Source organism: Oncorhynchus masou, chromosome 25, assembly GCF_036934945.1.
Source record: "Oncorhynchus masou masou isolate Uvic2021 chromosome 25, UVic_Omas_1.1, whole genome shotgun sequence".
NCBI classification, from domain to species: Eukaryota; Metazoa; Chordata; class Actinopteri; order Salmoniformes; family Salmonidae; genus Oncorhynchus; species Oncorhynchus masou.
The window spans coordinates 29,094,569-29,114,901 of NC_088236.1; the positions used below are offsets into that span (position 1 = coordinate 29,094,569).

The window sequence follows — 20,333 nt, forward strand, 5'->3', positions numbered from 1 at the left end:
TCAGTTACACGACTGACCACTCCTCCCTCTCACCATGGTAATCTCTCAGGAATGTGTCTGCGGAACACAACCTCCTCCCACCTCCTTCCCAACTTCTCACTGACCAATGAGAACATCCGTTCTAACACTCCTCAGTGAGCTCAGTTTCTGTGTATAGTCCCTCTGTTCACAGCCAAGCTCTGTCCTCGTATGAGCACCTTCCGTCCTGAGTGTGTTGTCCAAGGCCCCCCTCTCTCTCGCCGTCAGCCTCGGGCTGTGTAACACATTGTGTTAAGAGGAAGTGTCACCCACGCTCAGAGGAAGGGAGGGTGCTTTTCTCACCACATTATTTCTCACTTCTCCCTTTAGAACAGTGGTCAAAAACCGGTCGATCGCGATACTGGTTGATCTTCAAGGCATTACTAGTTGATCACCAAACGTTGCTGTAAAAAAACGAAGGATAAAGCATTCCGTTGCTATTTTCTTAATTTGTTTTGCTCTGTTGTTGCTAGGTGCACTTGATTCAGCAGCCATAGTGCCAGGATGGCAAGTTTTCCCGTTTTTAACCGTTTCATTTGTGTAAAGGTGGAGAACTCCACCTACCCGGCAGGGCCAGAGAGCAAATCAAGTGCACCTTTTGGCCTACCACTGGCCAATCAGGTAGCTCAGATCACTGTGTTTGCACAATTCCCTTAAGCCATAGACTGTAAAAAGAAGCCTCGACTGCACAGCAAAGTTGACACTGACATTTTTAAACTTCTAAACCCATGACAAGAGAGAGACTCAACGAGTACAGCAAAGAGGTGCTGTTTTTAATGAGTAAGTTCATGTTTAAATTGTTATTCAACACGTTCAAAGATTTTATAATCCATAAAATGTGCGTTCTTCCTACTTCCACTCACGCTACAACCAGCATTGCAGCTGCAATGACTTGAGTATAGCAAAGTCTTCTGATGAGCTTGTGTTATTATTAGTGGCTTGTGGCTTTTTTAATATCGATGAATATTTAACAGTCTCTGGTCATAGGAGTAACCATATGAATTTGTGCATGAGGCAGAAATAATGCAGTGCGACTTGTTTCACCATCAGCTGGAAGACTGTCCCCTTTTCTCAGCAAATGGAGAGAAAACGGTGGGACGGTGAGTCGGTTGAGAGGCAGCCTCACCGCTGCTCCTTCCTCCCCTCAGACTGACCATCCGTCCCCCAAAAATAATAACGCAAATTATTATGCTCACTTAGCTGTGCCTCACAAGTAATACAACAAATTTATCTATTACCAAATCATTTCTAAATGGTCTGAGAAGGACAACATTGGCAGGGTAATTCAAGCATATCCAATATGCAGTGATAATGTATTGGGCCTTTAGCCTACTGCACAAACCTAATTGTTACAGAACTGTTTTTAATAGGTTAATGTTGCATAGGCTTATGTTTAGCCATGTTTAAAACATCTGAGCGGTAGATCTCGGCTTGCATTTTGACTTAGAAAGTGATCACTGCTTTAGAGCATTGTAAAAGGAAACGCTGACGATACATTTATCAGCCCCGTGATGTTGACATGTTGCATGTATTATGATTATTATTATTAAGAACTGTTGCCTTGGTAGTTTTATCTCATGCCAAGCTCGTTAATCTCTAGGTGCTTTGAGATTCTTTTTTCTGAACTCTTTCTTTGCACATTCTCTGCAGGTTGGTGGCACAAAAGCTGGTGTGGTTCGCTTTCTTGGTGAAACAGACTTTGCCAAGGGAGAGTGGTGTGGTGTGGAACTGGATGAGCCCCTGGGAAAGAACGATGGGGCAGTGGCAGGAACCAGGTAATCAGACCAGAGAGGATTATCACACAGGCTTGAGAAACATGCTACTCTGGCAACCAGTTTGTTTAAAAGAAAGTTAAGTACCGGCAAGTCTTATGGGTGTTATTTGTATATACTTTTTTGTATAGACTTTTTGTCTGTGGGGGGGGGGCGCAGTGACATTGCTTTTTTTTTCTTATCCACTTCATTTGTATTTCCTCAGATACTTTCAATGCCAACCCAAGTATGGCCTGTTCGCCCCAGTCCATAAGGTCACGCGTATTGGCTTCCCCTCCACCACGCCGGCCAAGGCAAAGACCATGGTGCGGAAGTTGGTGGCCACGCCCTCGGGCCTGAAGCGCAGCCCCAGCGCCTCCTCCATCAGCTCCATGAGCTCTGTGGCCTCCTCCGTCAGTGCCAAGCCCAGCCGCACAGGCCTGGTGAGGCGCACACACACACTCATAAGTGCATCCACATTTACAACTGCAGAGCAACAAGATGTCTGTTCTTTAATTGGTCTTGTCTTTTGCTGTCCTGAGTAGAACTCCCACCCCCCCATTAACCAGTCTAAACACTCTTCTACCCCCCCCCCCCCCTCCCACCACAGCTGACAGAAACGTCATCACGGTACTCGAGAAAGATCTCTGGCACCACAGCAGTTCAGGAGGTGCTGAAGGAGAAGCAGCAGCACATCGAGCAGCTGATGGCGGAGCGTGACATGGAGAGGGCAGAGGTGGCCAAGGCAACCACCCATGTGGGCGAGGTGGAGCAGGAACTGACCCTGCTGAGAGAGGACCAGGAGCAGGTCAATACACACTGAGTTCCTCCTCATGATTTACACACACATTTCCACACAGATAAGTCCCAGGACGTTACAGTTTTGGAACTTGTACTCTCATCTGCAGAAGTGTGTTATGTCATACATGACCATGACAAACCTTGGGTAATGATTTGGGAAAACACCTTGCTGTACCTCACACTCATGTCACAAAAACCTCTGCACTGCCATCTGCTGTCAATGAGAAAGCACTTGTTTTTATAGCCAACTCCCAGATGCATAGCGGCCTTCCATAACGTTGTTTTGTCATGAGTCATCAACTTATATTGATGATCTGTTTTAATGAATGCATATTCATGTGTTGTGAAGATGGAGGCCAAGATGGACCAATTACGCACCCTGGTGGAGGCTGCTGACAAGGAGAAGGTTGAGCTGCTCAATCAGCTGGAGGAGGAGAAGCGGTGAGGCTTCAGAGGGGTGTGGGGTGAAGGGAGTCCAGGGGGTATGGGGTCTAACTATGGGTATAACTATGTTCTGATTGTATGTTATCAGTACAGTATCACAGGAGGAAAATGGGGGGAGGGGGGGCATTATGTAGGTCAGATTGAAAACCTGTTTCAAACCCTTGATCCATGATTCCTTTTTCAGACCTCTTATATTAAATGTTCCTGAACTATAATCTGAAGTGTGCTCTGTGTGATAGGAAAGTGGAGGACCTCCAGTTCCGTGTGGAGGAAGCTTGCATTACCAAAGGAGACCTGGAGGTAAACACACATACACTTCTCCACAAACTCAAAATATGAATACATTTTTCCTTTCTAATGCTATGGAGCATCTTTGATTTACATGTCCCTATCTCAAGTTAAAATCGCCCCCTAAGTGACTGGAATTAATCCATTTGATGCTGAGGTGTATCAGAAATCCACCAACACTGCATCTCATCAGGACTGCTGTTGAAACTCCTTGTCTTGTGAAACAGACATTTTGAGTTAAAAGCATCCTGTTCTGATGAGTGCAGACTAGAGTCCACCTCTGGAATTAAGTCACTCCGCAACATCACTGCTCCCGACCCCTGAGATTAAAGTGGTAGGGTGTACATTAGATTCTAACATAATCAATGAATACATCTTATTGAAGGTCCCTATTTGGCTACTCTGTATACATTACATCAACAGTTTGGCTACCGGCTTGTGATTTTAAGTTGGCAAGTGAGTGATTGGTGTCCTTGTCAGTGACATGTCCTTAATCTAGTATGCCAAGGACTGAGCATGAATATTCTCTTCAGTCTGTCTACACCAGAGATCTGTCCTGCCCAGTGCCCACAGTCCTATTAGGTTTGTTGCATGGCATGATCGATGCCATCTCACTCAAGACTGAAATCTCATTCTCTATCGTGTGACAGTAAGGTCCTCCATGGAACAGCTGTCAGAATCAGACCTGACTGAACCTGGCTCTGATGTTCTTTTAGTGTCCATGAAGTCATGCTTTTGTAGAGGATCAGCCTGAGCACGGCACTGCAGACTCGCTGATCTACAAATAACTAAACTATTATCCATGTATTGTCATTCTTCCAAATATGCGCAGTGCCTTGATTAGACCGATCTTCACCAACCTGGAGGTCTTCCTCATTTCATGACTATGTAGCATGTGGATATTAACACAGCTTGAATGTTCCCAACTTGTTTTTGGAACACTGTTTGCTTGAAATAAACACACGAGCCTAGGATCATTTTAGGAATTAGTTGGTGTTTATTTCTTTCCTGCTCCCCTCTTGCTAAGAAATGTCGTTGGCACATCAGACTGTAAGGTTTGCACACTTTTCTTCAACATCGCTCTAGTGCTATTTGATGGGAATGTGGAAATGTGGGCTATTTCTTGGAGAACAACTTACTTTTTCTGCCTCTCCCTTGGCTAACCATATCCTTGTTTATGGAGCAGAGACTGGGAAGCAGGTGGACCCAGGGCTGTTTAATATGTACACGTCTGATCAAAGGATTTGTGTCATTATTTATCCCACAGTGCAACTCCAATCAGGGACCATCCCAATTACCCTGATGGCGTCCCACATCAAATGTTATCTTTAAAAATGAGTGCTACAGGGTTAGAAGTAATACCCCCTTTTTATCTTCCTTTGATTGCATACTAATGGTCTGTGTACTACTTACTGCAGAAATATATATCATTCACATGCATGCAGCTTTAAAAAAACAACAACAAACCAAATCAACACAGCAAATGTTTTCTGTTGATTTCAAGCAATTGACGGTGTACTAATGTTGTCTTGTAACTGCTTCAGTGACGTTACTGCTTCTTTTTCTTCTCCTCTTGTTCATGTTGGCCCAGTGCTAAGCATGGAACCACTGGAGATGCTCCCCTCCACCATCTCAGCCTAGTCACGGTCTCGACCAACCACTGGAGATGCATCTCACAGCCTCGTCACGGTCTCGACCAACCACTGGAGATGCATCTCACAGCCTCGTCACGGTCTCGACCAACCACTGGAGATGCATCTCACAGCCTAGTCACGGTCTCGACCAACCACTGGAGATGCATCTCACAGCCTAGTCACGGTCTCGACCAACCACTGGAGATGCATCTCACAGCCTCGTCACGGTCTTGAGCTCCAACCTTCCTTCCTAGTCTTTCCCTTTGGTTGTTCACCAGGTCATTCTGCATGGATTCCTCTAATCACAACCAACAACTACACATCCATAAACATTGCACATCTCCCCTGCTGCTTCTATCATATCCTCTTATCACCACCTCCAGCTACATCCCCAATGCTCACCTGTGCTTGGCATGGGATCTGCATGGGGTACCCTTCCTTCCCCTCCCTCCCTCTTCCTCTGTCTGTGTTGGGCTGGCATGTGATGGTGGCACTGGTTTTGTTCTCTTCCTCTCCCCTTCTTTACTAACAGACGCAGACCAAACTGGAGCATGCCCACATTAAGGAGCTTGAACAGAGCCTGCTCTTTGAAAAGACCAAAGCTGAGAAACTCCAGAAAGAGTTAGAAGACACTAGGGTAATGGATCTTGCTCTGCACAGTGGTGCGTTTGGAACGAGGGGTGGAGTGTGGATGGTACCAGGGGTAATGTTGCAACTCTTGGGAGGGTGTACAATGGGTTACAGAGGATCTCCAAATACCTGTTGCACTGGCTTCCATATGCTGTTTTTCTGACCATTTCTGCCATAGAGGCTTGTGGATGGAGAGTCGGTATTTAACTGCATTTGAATATCTCTAAGCAAACATTGAATTGTGTAGTTGACTAATCTTTTTACTTGAAATTAAGAATATTATCTCTTGGCCTCAGCTGTAAGTTAGAGATCCATTTGCAGCATCTCTCGCATGCTTTCATTCTCTTCCCATTTTATCAAACATGAAACATTCCTGTGTCTTACCCGAACAGGAATCTTAAACACATGGCTGCTGTCACTCAAAACATTTTGAAATATTCCGACTTTAAATCTTGTTTATTGGGTTGAAATGCTGTACTTATAGTTTTCCTAAACCTCAATCCTGTTCTTTTTAGATTTGCCGTTTTATGGGTAAAACCTAGACTTAGACAACGGCCATGTCAGGGCCACACTACATATAGGATCATTAGGGTTCTCCATCGTGGGGTTATTCACTTGCCTCTTTCTCCATGTTTTCCTCTGCCCACTGTCTCAACAGCTTTTGTGGTGCAACATGGTAGCCAGACACCACCCCTATACCCAACCGTTGCTCCCAGTTGTCCTTTGTCCCCCCCCCCCAATTCTACCAGCCCCAATTGTCCTGCCCATCTGGGAACCCCCGCCTCTTGCGAGTCTATTTCCTGCTACCACCCCTTAACAATTCTTATATGCGTCTGTCAGGGGTTTCACAGCCAGTGATGGAGTATTAAACTGCCATCCTCAAGGGCCGTAGTCTCTGCTGGTTTAGTTTTTCCCCTGGTTCTTAATTAATCATTTGATGTCATTAGTTGGGAAAGAGTCTTAACTATCAAGTTTCTCTGGCCTAAATTGACCCCTGATATAAACGTAAGGATGAAAACCAGAAGAAGCTACAGCATTTGGGGACAGCAGTTCAATACACAATTATGTGTGATGACTGATATGGTTCCAGCTTATATCCACTAGAGGGCGGTGTAGTACTTCAACTGTAGGCATTTTATGCTAATGTGGTCTGCGCTGTTACTTTCATTGCGCTACTGCAACTATGAAGGACATCTGTTTGTAAATGACTTTCTTAGAAAAATATTGACCCATGTAAACCTGTCTGATGACAAGGGGCTTCAACAGCTACCCTCTTGTCCTGCCAGTACACACACAATCACAATGTTTCCATAGGTTGAAGAACATGGTTTTGTTTGAGCCAGAGTTGTGCCGTCCCGTAGGTGGCCACGGTGTCAGAGAAGTCCCGCATCATGGAACTGGAGAGGGACTTGGTGCTGAGGACCAGGGAGGTGGCTGACCTGCGGCTGCGTCTGGCGGTCCAGCAAAGCTCGGGGGGCTCAGACTCCACCACCTCCCCTCTCCTGGAAGAGGTGAGCTCTCTGAGGGCTCAGCTGGCCTCTCAAGAAGACCAGCAACAGGTTGAGCTGGCTGGGCTGAAGGAGATGCTGGCAGCGGAGGAGAAGGCCCACAGTGAGGCAGTGTCTCAGTTCCAAGTCTCATCCACCAAGGTCTCCACAGACAACGAGCAGTTGAAGCTGCGCCTCAGTCAGAACGAGAAGGAGAATGCAGACGTCATAGAGCTGTGGCGCTGCAAGCTGGAATCTGCCATCGCCTCACACCAGCAGGCCATGGAGGAGCTGAAGGTGTCCTTCAGTAAAGGGGCCGGTTCCCAGACGACAGAGCTGGTGGAGACCAAGAGTGCCCTGGAGAGGCTGAAGGTGGAGCACAAGCAAGCACTGGAGGAGGCGGGAGCCAGGTGTGAGGCAGAGGCTGCAGCCCGGGCACGGGAGAAAGGGGAGCTCAACAAACAGCTGCTGGTCGTGTCGGAGGAGAAGGAGTGCCTGGAGGAGAGCCTGCGCTCCAGTGTGGAGTGCGCTGAGGAGCAGCACCTGGTGGAGATGGAGGACGTGCTGGGCAAACTGCACACTGCTGAGCTGAAGGTAAACGAGCTGGAGGAGCATGAAGCTAAGCTTGTCCAGCAGACCCAGGACCGTGCCAAGGAGGTCCAGGAGCAGGTGGCAGCTATGGAGGTCCTGCAGTCCCAGGCTTGCCAAGGTAACCAAGCTCTCCAGAACCTGAGGACCCAGCTGGAGGAGGCCCAGAGCCAAGCTCGCTCACAGAGCAACAGGGTAGGTCCATACCCACGCCATACTACCATTGTCCATGACCATATTCCAGAAAAATAAGCGTGAAACACACCTGTGGTATTTCATGTTGTATTGATTGATCCCTACCTTCAAAGCAATTTGCTTTTGTTTCATTTTATTCTTTATTAGCTTTTCCTTCATTTTGTCACTCATCATTTTTTCCCCCTTCAAAATGTTCTCCATGTCCATGGTGTCATGCCCTGGCCTGTGGCTGTAGGTCAGTGAGTTGAACTCTGAGCTGGGGGGTAAGCAGCAGGAGCTCCTCTCCTTGCAGCAGAGCCTGACCTCTGTGCTGCATGACAAGGTCTCCTTGGAGCAAGAGCTGGGCAACCTGGTGAGTACTAGGGCTTATGACTGGTGTTGTGGCGCCAGGGGTTGGGAATGTGTGGACTTGCATGACTGTAGGGCTCAAGGTAAGCTCAGGTAAAGAAGAGCATAGCTTTGGAATTCTAGCTTTTTGTTTTCATGGGAATGATAAAACGTATCTACCTTCTATTACACACTTACGATACCATCAAAATTATAATCCTTAAATACAAATGTTGGTTCAATAACTTGTGTAGAACATTATTAGTTGTCAATCATTTTGAGGTTTGTCATGGAAAACTCTTGACTTAAGCATGCACAAATGTATTCATCAAAGTTTTATTTCCTCAGAAACAAAAACTGTCAGAAAGCACAGACAATCAGGCTAAGTCAACACAAACTATGCAAGGTAAATAGATTTACTTTTTTCATGTATCAACGTTACAGGATGTTTGACCTGTAACAACGTTAGTCTTTGTTTTCTTATTACTTGGGTTACATGGGTTTTTATCTGCAAGACATATTTTACCAGAAAGAAAATGTTGACTTCAAGCTAATCTAATGATTATCAATTATGTGGTTTTGTGCAAATAATTCATTATATTGGTCCACATGGCCAAGCACATGGCCAAGCAGTAGACAGTAGATTAGTGCATGTAATTGTGTCTTGCTTAGTGCTAAGAACTTGAATGATGCAAGTGTCGGTCTAAATTCCCTCATTCTCTGTCAGAGTTGCTTTAGAAGCTTAGCAACAACAAAAAAGAGCAGTGCACATCCCACTCAGAGGCTCTTAGAAGCTAACTTGCAGGTCAGAACACTGGCCAGCACTACCCTTCAGTACACACAGCTCAATATGACCATTCTCCCTACGTACATTCAGTAATATAACTTTGTATCCTACACCAGGGGTTTCCAAACCTGCTTGTTTTTGTTGTCTTGAGTTTCTGCTCGATAAACCAGGTTGTGATTACTGAATCAAAAGGGCAACCACAACCTGTTTTGAGAAAGTTATCCCTGACCAACACCACAAAATATCACCAATGTTTTACTAAAAGAATCACTATAGAGAGTCTGAGTTAGTCGTTATGTTTATATTGTGTAACAAATTGGCTGTGTATAGTATGTGTATGTGGATTGAGGCTTGTTACCCATGACTGAATTATGTTTTCCTCTCACTCAGGGCTGGAGAGGAAGCTAAAGGCTGGAGAGGAGAGGCTTGATCAGCTCGCAAACGAAAAGGCCAAGCTCCAAAGTGACATCTCAGACATGATGAAGTCATCAGGCGACAGTTCAGCACAGCTGACCAAAATGAATGAAGACATCACTCAGAAAAAAAGGTACACAATGAAATGTCACAAACAAAGGTGTTCTCAAACATATTAAAGTTGTTTAATGGCTTACTGTCATCTGAGAAGTACACAATCCGGTTTCCTCCAGTGCCAATATTTAATGAGTGTGACATCAATGCACAAAACCTGTCCATCGCCCTGGTTTATCAGTTCTTCAGTTTCAGTCTAAAACTGTTTGAATCTGTCCTCTACAATGAAGCCACAGTTTGTTTGAATGCCACTGGTCTCATTTGGTCAGAGATTGAGCTCCTTCCCCTTTACCAGGAGTCTAGAAGAGTTACAGACCCAACTCGCTGAGGAGAAGGAGCGGGCTGCATGTTCTGAGGAGCAACAACAGCAGGAAGTTGCCCAGAAGGAGCAGGAGCTGAAGGCTGCCAGGGACGAGCATCATGGCCAGCTAAGCAACCTGCAGGGGAAAATCACACAATTGGTGAGTGAAAACCCAGAGATGGCTTTGGGATAAAGTAGATGATTAGATGTGAAGAGAAGCGGTTTGTTGTAAAACTGCCTACATTCTTCAGTAATAGACGTTTTACTGTCTCTAACCCAAACACTGAAATAATCTACCGCTGTCCCCCTACCAAACCTCAAATGATTGATGTTAGTTACTGTCTCCTTCATTTTATGTGTGTGTAGGAGAAGAGTTTGCAGCAGTGTGAGGCCCAGGTCAAGGATCTTCAGACCTCCCAGCAGAAGGCCCTGTCTGAGGCCTCAGAGCACCATGCCAAGCAGCTCCAGGAGCTGGAGAGGCTGGTGACTGAGCTGCAGCCTTACAAAGAGAAGGCTCAGGTGAGCACCCACCATAGCATTATCAGGACCACCATGTTTTATGCTCTCAGGAGGAGCTGCCTTTTTGTACAAAAAATCTTGCTGCTTTGCGTTAGCTTTCTTTAGGTTGACTGAAGTATTAAGTGAGAAGATTTTTCCAGTATAGTCCTATCCACTTTCTGTAAGAGATGTCAGTAGCACCTTATTTTACAGTACCAGAAATGACCTGGTTATTATTATGTCATTACCATTTGACTGTTGTTTCCAAGTCAAATGAAGTGTTGCCTGAAATGGTCTATGGTGAGGATTGATATTCACTTGATGCTAATTAGACCACCTCACTTCTGTCTGGGTAGTAATCATACTGTAGGAAGGAAGGTAAGAAGTAGCTGAAGTCCGTATTACTTTTATGAAAGGTTGACTGTTAGAACAATTATGGCATATCACAGTGAACTCTTTCTTTGATTTCATTAAAACAAATTGAATCATAAAAACACACTAAGCCCAATATTCATGTTAGTGTTTTATCTGCTCATATTATTGCTTTTTGATAATAACTGTTTATGCAAGCCCATTGCACCATGTCATATATCATATGTGTCTTAATTTCAGCATTGACTGTGTGGCTATGGTGTGGCTATGGTGTGGTTTTAGGGCCTACTTTGAAAGCAGAGGCACACCTTAGATATAAAAAACTGATGACATTTTAATTCATGCTTCAATAATCTTGATTAAGTGGATGTAGTAACCACATAATTGTTAGTGGTTTAATTAGTGTCGTTTCACGATGAGTAGCCGGTATGTAAAGTGTAGGGCTTCAGTCTGTGCTCACCATTTATGGGTTGTTCCACAATTTCAATCCCTTTTTGTTAGCGTAACTTTTTCCTCATGATACCATCTATTTTGTGATGTGCTCCAGTCCCTCCTGCAGCAAAGCTCCCCCACAACATGATGCTGCTACCCCCGTGCTTCACGGTTGGGATGGTGTTCTTCGGCTTGCAAGCCTTCCCCTTTTTCCTCCAAACATAACGATTGTCATTATGGCTAAACAGTTCTATTTTTGTTTCATCAGACCAGAGGACATTTCTCCAAAAAGTACCATCTTTGTCCCCATGGGCAGTTGCAAACCGTAGTCCAGCTTTTTTATGGCACTTTTGGAGCAGTGGCTTCTTCCTTGCTGATCGGCCTTTCAGGTTATGTCATATAGGACTCGTTTTACTTTGAATATAGATACTTTTGTACCTGTTTCCTCCGGCATCTTCACAAGGTCCTTTGCTGTTGTTCTGGGATTGATTTGCACTAAAGTACGTTCATCTCTAGGAGACGGAACGCGTCTCCTTCCTGAGAGGTATGATGGCTGCGTGGTCCCGTGGTGTTTATACTTGCGTACTATTGTTTGTACAGATTAACGTGGTATCTTCAGGCATTTGGAAATTGCTCCCAAGGATGAACCAGACTTGTGGAGATCTACAATTTGTTTTGAGGCCTTGACTGATTTATTTTGATTTTCCCATGATGTCAAGCAAAGAGGCACTGAGTTTGAAGGTAGGCCTTGAAATACATCCACAGGTACACCTCCAATTGACTCAAATGATGTCAATTAGCTTATGAGAAGCTTTTAAAGCCATGACATAATTTTCTGACATTTTCCAAGCTGTTTAAAGGCACAGTCAACTTAGTTTATGTAAACTTCTGACCCACTGGAATTGGGTCTGACCCACTGGAATTGTGATACAGTGAATTATAAGTGAAATAATCTGTCTGTAAACAATTGTTGGAATTACTTGTGTCATGCACAAAGTAGATGTCCTAACCGACTTGCCAAAACTATAGTTTGTTAACAAGACATTTGTGGAGTGGTTGAAAAACAAGTTTTAATGACTCCAACCTAAGTGTATGTAAACTTCTGATTTCAACTGTATATATATTATTTTGCCTGTGGGTTGGCGTGTTATGCTCGACACACTCAGTTTTACACCACAAAACAACAGAAAATTGCCAAAAAGTGTAGAACCAGCTCGCCTGCTTTTGCACTAGTTTGACCATATTAAACGAGTTCTGTTCACGTCACGGCTTTTAAAATGCAATATTGGTGCACAATTTCTACTTAATGTCAAAGGGATACAAAAGGGCAGAATTTCGAGGCACAACTATTATAAGATTATTAAAATAGTGTTATCTACTTGTAAAAAAATATTCCCAATTGAAAGTATTCAATTACGCACACACTCCTCCACACCTGGTGCACACTGATTGAAAACCTGAATCATTAGAGGCCACTTAGAAGGCACACACACACACACACACACACATCTTCATACACATGCAATCATAAGCACTCCATTGGTGTACCTCTGTTTTCTCAAGTTTTCATTGTCAGCTTTGTTTCTTTTTCTCCCAACTGTCTTTTATGCTTGCACCAGCTTAACTTTTCCAATTGCATTTTATAACTTTTGTAATAAAATGCTTGACTTATTTTGTTTTCCCTTTATATGCCCATTTTTTTTCTTTCAACCTTTTTCCCTCAGTTTCTTTCTGGTGAGCTCGACTACTCCGAGCAGCATATTGAGAGATTGTCCACAGACCTGGAGAAGCAAATCTCAGTGCTGGCGCACATGTCTAAGGAAAGCTCAGATCTCAAAGCCCAGGAAGGAAGTCTCAAAAATCAACTCTCTGAACTCGAGGCCAAGCTCTCAGCCTCGGAGGCTAGTCACCAGGAGCTCTCAGGTAAGACTGAAGAACTTCTGACACTGAGGGACAAGCTCACAAAAGAGCAGGATGAACTTTGGACCACCAACCGGAAGCTAGATGGAGAGAATGCCTCACTATCCAGAGAGGTGGAGAAGCTTAGAGTTGCTGTTGAGGAGGCACAGGCCAATAACACATCCCTCAGTCAATCTGAAACGGAGCATCAGTCCCAAGTTGAGGAGCTTCAAAAGAAAAATGCAGAGAAGCATGAGGTCCTTTTGAAGTACCAACAGGAGATCCTGCAGCAGGAAACTAAGAGGAAGCAGCTAGCAGAGGTCTATGAGAAGACCTGTGAGGAGAGGAACGAGCTCCAGCAAAGCAGGGAGAAGCTGACCTCTGAGAGGGATAGCCTTTTGTTGGAGAGGGATGCAGCCAGAAATGCTAAGAAATCCCTTGATGCAAAGAATGTGGAGTTGCAGGCAAGGTATCAATCTTTAAGCTTGGAAAAAGAAGACTTCTATCTGAAAAACACTCAGCTGCAGGCACAGACCGAGACCTTGGGCAAAGATAAAGTGGAGATGTTTACTCAAATTAATGCTGCCATTTTTGACAAAGAGGCCCTCCAAACCTTGAATGCAGAGCTTCAAAATCAGCTGAATATCACTAAGAAGGATCTTGAGAAGTCTGTCCGCGACAAGGTTGAGCTACATGCTTCAAAAATGAGCCTGGCCAAAATGCTGGACCAGTCCAAGACCAGCAGTGAGGTTACCGACTCTGAGAGGCTTCACCTCCTGCAGGAGAAAGAGGACATGCTTGCTACCCAGCGAAAGGTGTGTTCTGAGAAAGATGAACTTATCAAGGAGAGAGAAGAGTTAAAGGAGAAGCTCAGACTTTCTACAGAGGAAGTGGCAACCTCTAAGGAGAAAGTTAAAGAGCTGTTGTCATCTTTTGGCGAGGAGAAGGAAGCACTTTGTCTCCAGAATGCAGAGACTGAGAAGGCGCTACACTCCATACGCAAAGAGAAGATGGCTATAGAATTAACACTGGAAAAGCAGAACATGGAGAGTGACTGTTGGGTACATGAAAAGGAAGAGCTGGAAGAAAAGCACACACAGGAGATCTCTGAAAAGTGTACTCTAACAAAAGAGCGTGACAAGCTTGCAGGTGAGATCTGCTATATGAAGGACCAGTTGGACAGCTCCACTAAGGCCAATGATGACCTGAAGCAAGCCAATTCCAACCTCGCGTCCTTGCTGGAGGAATTAAAACAGAAGATAGAAAAGGTGGAGGCTGAGGGAGCTTCTTTGAAAAAAGAAAAGGTTGATCTACAGGCACAGCTTCAGAAGCTTTGCTCCGAGAGGGAGGCCCTTGAAAAAAGCAAAACTGAACTTGCAGAGGAGCATCATGAACTAAAAGGCAACTCTGAGCAGATGCGTTTGGAACTCATTCAGCAGAACGATACCCTAACAAAAAAGCAGGATCTCCTGCTTTCGCAGCAGACGGAGCTTAACAAGAGCCTGCAGAAGGACAAAGAGGATCTGCTTCTGCAGGTCCAGGAGTTCAAAGGTCAAACGGAATCACTTTCAAAGGCAAAAATGCTTCTTGAATTGCAGCAGCAGACTGAAGCAAGTGACCGAAGTAAACTGTCCTCTGCAAAGGATGACCTCTCCAGAGAGAGAGAGGACTTACAGACACAGTTGTTCACTCTGACACAGGAGAAGATTACTCTGCTGCAGTCTGAATCCAGCCTGAAGGCAGAGGTTGCCTCTGTTTGTGTTGAAAGAGACACAATGGCCTCTGAGAGAAATAGTTTACGTAATGATTTAGGGCAACTTAAGATGACCCACACTGGATTGTTAGGTGAGAGACAGGGTCTTCTTGAGGAGAAAGTCCAGATGCAAGTCAAAGTGCAGGACCTCACTCAACAATCTGTCACCAGAGAGAAGGCCATGGATGAGTTGTCTGCCAACCTTAAGGATATTGGAGTGGAGAGAAAAGCCTTGGCTGGGGAGGTTGAGAACTTAAAGGCACAGCTGAAGGAGAGGGACCAGGAAAAGGGTGACTTGGCTGGAGACCAAATATGCCTGTCTGCCAAGCTGGAGAAGCTTGTCAACGAGGTCTCCTCCCTGGCTAAGGAGAAGGTAGACCTCCTAGCTATACAGTCCTGCCTGGAGCAAGACCTTTCCTCCCTCCACAGCAGCCAAGAGAGTAGGGATGGGGAACACTCAAGGCTCATGGGGGAGGTAGAGAAGCTGCAAGTTACACAGAGACAGCTTGAAGCAGATGTCAACGCCCTACGTGCTGAGAAGTCAATGATGGAGGGACAGCACAAAGCCTCTGTGGAGGAGGCATCTGTGTCTACCAAGGTCAGAGAAGAAATGGCCACCAACCTGGAAGACCTGAAGGACCTGAAGGGTGCCTTGCTCAAGGAGAGGGACAAAGCCATCCAGCAGGTCACCCAGCTTGAGGCTCAACTAAAAAATGCTATTTCCAAGCAGCTTGAGGTACTCCATTACTAACAAACCCCGTAACTAACTCTCACGTTGAGCTGCCTGTGGTCTTGTTTCAACCTCACTGCATGCTACTCCGGTCTTCTATTTAACTTAATTTTTGTTTAATCTCCTTTACTAACTGCTCTCTTGCTTCTAGTCCATTGCGAACAGTTTATTTATAAAATGTAAATTCCTTTGGGCTTAGAATGTGATTTGAGAAGTTCCTTGGTTGGGGTAGATGGTTACATCTCCGCTCCCTTAGAATTTGGGTTGACAATAGTAATTAGTAAGTAGTAGTAGATGTTGGCATTACAATGATTCCTGAGGATTACACTAATTTCATAGGAGAAACAATCATTGTAACCCCCTAGAGCTTCAAAATCCGGTTTGGAATGACTTGGATGACTGACATGCAAAGCATGGAAATTAACTCGGCATAATATGAGAAAATGGAGTGATCCTTTAGGGATCCTCTTGTTAGAGTTGATTTGGGCTGTGTAAAATAAGGTTCCATCAAATGATATCTCAGGACATAGGGGTTCACCTCAACCAACCCCTATCCAAGTAAGTTACAGGTATTTCATTATATATGTCTGGTTGACATGCCCCCCTCTCCCTCACTACCTAGGCAGCGGAGTTCTCAGGGAAGACTGCTGAGGTCGTGGAGTTGCTGACACAAGAGAAGGGCCTTCTGCAGCAGGAGAAGATTGAGGCCCAGTCTCTGCTGGAAGAGTTCAGGCGTGCCAAGAAGGAGATGACCAATCAGGTATATGGAGAATGTAATGCCTCTGTTGGGGTATACTATAGTGGTTGAGCATCATGGATTTTCAATAAGGTATGGAGATTGTTGAAATTGTATGGGTGAGGAATGATGGCTTTGTTACTGTCATACAGGGCTATCACTAAGGACTTTGGAAGGGGCTCCTTGTAAACTTAACAGAAGTTTGGTTTCGGGGTTTAATGGTTGCAAACCACTTGTTTAAGTTATTATTCACAGTATAATACAGTGATACATATAAACAGAATTTTAGCCACAGGTGCTGTCATGCTCACACTCTAAGATCCACATTAAAACAGGATTTTTCAGCCCCATAATTATTTTTTATTTGATAATTTCAACTTGTACTTTTTTTGTGTGTTAATTTCATTGCCCAACATAAAATAAGAAATTGCATCAATCCTTTTATGTACTCATACTGGCACAAGTAAAGTTCACTAGGGACTGAAAGCTATAGTGAGGAAAAATGCTCTCAACTTGAACTTTCACAGGATTCAAACAATCTGTATTATATACAGTACATTAGAAGTGATCTATGTTTTTTTGTTAATGCACAGCTGGATTCCTTGAAGCAACAGAATTCCAAATACAAAAAGGAGCTCTACCTTTCTAAAGAGCAGCTCAGCTCAGAGAACCAGAAAATCAGCGGCCTGTGCCAGGAGATGTGAGTATACTGTGTGGTGTGTGTGTTTGCCTTCAGAAAGTATTCAAACCCCTTGATTTTCCACATTACACATTTTGTTGTGTTACAGCCTGAATTAAACATATTAAACTGATTTACACACAGTACCTCATAATGACAGCAATTTTTATTTTATTTTTAATTGTAGCAATTTTATTGAAAATGAAATAAAGAAATATCGCATTTACATAGGTATTCACATCCCTGAGTCAATCATTTTGTAGAAGCACCGTTGGTGGCGATTTCAGCTTTGGGTTGGCTTGTGCATAGCTGATACAGACATACCCATCTGGATTTGTGGATTTTCTTCCTTGCTCATTTTCTCAAGCGCTTAAATTAGATAGGGAGTCTTTCCACAGATTTTCAGTGTGATTCAAGTCTGGGCTTTGGCTGGGCCACTCAAAGGCTTTCACATTCTTGTTCCGAATTACAAACTTTGTCCCATGACCAACTTTTTCAACCTGCTGTCGTGCCTTCATCACGACTGTGCGCGTGTGTTTGGACCATTCATTGTTTCCTCTATCCTTGCTAGTCTCCCATCACTGAAAAGCATCCCCATTGCATGATGCTGCCACCACCATGCGTCATGGTAAGGATTGTGTTAGATGGGTGATGAGCGGTGCCTGGTTTTGTCCAGACATAAAGCTTTGCATTCAGGCCAACTGGTTACGTTTTTGTGTTAATGATGGATCCCCATGCGGCAGCTACACTTCCTGGGATCCAGCAACATATGACAGTTAAATGAATACATGCATACATGCATACATACATGCATACATGTACATACATACATACATGCATACATACATACATACATATGGATCCATACATACATACATACATACATACATACATACATACATACATACATACATACATACATACATACATACATACATACATACATACATACATACATACATACATACATACATACATACATACATACATACATACATACATACATACATACATACATACATACATACATACATACATACATACATACATACATACATACATACATACATACATACATACATACATACATACATACATACATACATACATACATACATACATACATACATACATACATACATACATACATACATACATACATACATACATACATACATACATACATACATACATACATACATACATACATACATACATACATACATACATACATACATACATACATACATACATACATACATACATACATACATACATACATACATACATACATACATACATACATACATACATGCATACATACATACTACATACTTCATACATACATACATACATACATACATACATACATACATATCATACATACAACATATACACAGTTAAATGAATACATGCATACATGCATACATACATACATACATGCATACATACATACATACATACATACATACATACATACATACATACATACATACATACATACATACATACATACATACATACATACATACATACATACATACATACAGACATACATACATACATACATACATACATACATACATACATACACATACATACAGACAGACAGACAGACAGACAGACAGACAGACAGACAGACAGACAGACAGACAGACAGACAGACAGACAGACAGACAGACAGATAGATAGATAGTGTGGCAAAAAAGTATTTAGTCAGCCACCAATTGTGCGAGTTCTCCCACTTAAAAAGATGAGGCCTGTAATTTTCATCATAGGTACACTTCAACTATGACAGACAAAATGAGGGGGGAAAATACAGAAAATCACATTGTAGGATTTTTAATTAATTAATTTGCAAATTATGATGGAAAATAAGTATTTGGTCAATAACAAAAGTTCATCTCAATACTTTGTTATATACCCTTTGTTGGCAATGACAGAGGTCAAATGTTTTCTGTAAGTCTTCACAAGGTTTTCACACACTGTTGCTGGTACTTTGGCCCATTCCTCCATGCAGATCTCCTATAGAGCAGTGATGTTTTGGGGCTGTTAATGGGCAACACGGACTTTCAACTCCCTCCAAAGATTTTCTATGGGGTTGAGATCTGGAGACTGGCTAGGCCACTCCAGGACCTTGAAATTCTTCTTACGAAGCCACTCCTTCGTTGCCCGGGCGGTGTGTTTGGGATCATTGTCATGCTGAAAGACCCAGCCACGTTTCATCTTTAATGCCCTTGGTTTTCACTCAAAATCGCACAATACATGGCCCCATTCATTCTTTCCTTTACATGGATCAGTCGTCTTGGTTCCTTTGCAGAAAAACAGACCCAAAGCATGATGTTTCCACCCCCATGCTTCACAGTAGGTATGGTGTTCTTTGGATGCAATTCAGCATTCTTTGTCCTCCAAACACGACAAGTTGAGTTTTTACCAAAAAGATCTATTTTGGGTTCATATGACATTCTCCCGATCTTCCTCTGGATCATCCAAATGCTCTCTAGCAAACTTCAGACAGGCCTCGACATGTACTGGCTTAAGCAGGGGGACACGTCTGGCACTGCAGGATTTGAGTCCCTGGCGGCGTAGTGTGTTACTGATGGTAGGCTTTGTTACTTTGGTCCCAGCTCTCAGCAGGTCATTCACTAGGTCCCCCCATGTGGTTCTGGGATTTTTGCACACCGTTCTTGTGATCATTTTGACCCCACGGGGTGAGATCTTGCGTGGAGCCCCAGATCGAGGGAGATTATCAGTGGTCTTGTATGTCTTCCATTTCCTAATAATTGCTCCCACAGTTTATTTCTTCAAACCAAGCTGGTTACCTATTGCATATTCAGTCTTCCCAGCCAGGTGCAGGTCTACAATGTTCTTTCTGGTGTCCTTTGACAGCTCTTTGGTCTTGGCCATAGTGGAGTTTGGAGTGTGACTGTTTGAGGTTGTAGACAGGTGTCTTTTATACTGATAACAAGTTCAAACAGGTGCCATTAATACAGGTAACGAGTGAAGGACAGAGGAGCCTCTTAAAGAAGAAGTTACAGTTCCGTGAGAGACAGAAATCTTGCTTGTTTGTAGGTGACCAAATACTTATTTTCCACCATAATTTGCAAATTAATTAATAAAAAATCCAAAATGTAATTTTCTGGATTTTTTTTCCTCATTTTGTCTGTCATAGTTGAAGTGTACCTATGATGAAAATTACAGGCCTCATCTTGAAGTGGGAGAACTTGCACAATTGGTCACTGACTAAATACTTTTTCGCCCCACTGTACACACATACCTACAGTTTAAAATACTACATGACATTACATTTCATAACACCTTACCCAACACATTCAATGTGTTCACTCAGGCCACCACTCCACCACCACATATTTACAATACAATGTGTACGTGTGTGTCTTATCTGATTCTACTGCATGTGTCAGTCCCCCATGTAGCCATGGCTCTATGTAGTA

The 20,333-nt window shown here is 43.5% G+C and overlaps 1 protein-coding gene across 6 annotated transcripts in view; it reads left to right on the forward strand.

Moving 5' to 3' along the window:
* The window catches only part of clip1a (CAP-GLY domain containing linker protein 1a), a 55,588-nt gene that overhangs the window by 25,156 nt on the left and 10,099 nt on the right, over positions 1 to 20,333 (forward strand). For 3 of the 6 annotated variants that reach the window (XM_064937256.1, XM_064937257.1, XM_064937258.1), the window contains exons 4-18: positions 1,669 to 1,793; positions 1,996 to 2,212; positions 2,380 to 2,577; positions 2,920 to 3,011; positions 3,254 to 3,314; positions 5,469 to 5,573; positions 6,928 to 7,836; positions 8,072 to 8,188; positions 8,512 to 8,569; positions 9,341 to 9,497; positions 9,774 to 9,939; positions 10,146 to 10,298; positions 12,806 to 15,469; positions 16,086 to 16,223; positions 16,793 to 16,899. In XM_064937256.1, the coding sequence (XP_064793328.1) occupies positions 1,669 to 1,793; positions 1,996 to 2,212; positions 2,380 to 2,577; positions 2,920 to 3,011; positions 3,254 to 3,314; positions 5,469 to 5,573; positions 6,928 to 7,836; positions 8,072 to 8,188; positions 8,512 to 8,569; positions 9,341 to 9,497; positions 9,774 to 9,939; positions 10,146 to 10,298; positions 12,806 to 15,469; positions 16,086 to 16,223; positions 16,793 to 16,899 (5,267 nt within the window). Of the gene's footprint in view, positions 1 to 1,668; positions 1,794 to 1,995; positions 2,213 to 2,379; positions 2,578 to 2,919; positions 3,012 to 3,253; positions 3,315 to 4,569; positions 4,658 to 5,468; positions 5,574 to 6,927; positions 7,837 to 8,071; positions 8,189 to 8,511; positions 8,570 to 9,340; positions 9,498 to 9,773; positions 9,940 to 10,145; positions 10,299 to 12,805; positions 15,470 to 16,085; positions 16,224 to 16,792; positions 16,900 to 20,333 lie in introns of those variants that run through there. The other 3 variants (XM_064937259.1, XM_064937261.1, XM_064937260.1) reach the window with 3 other exon arrangements.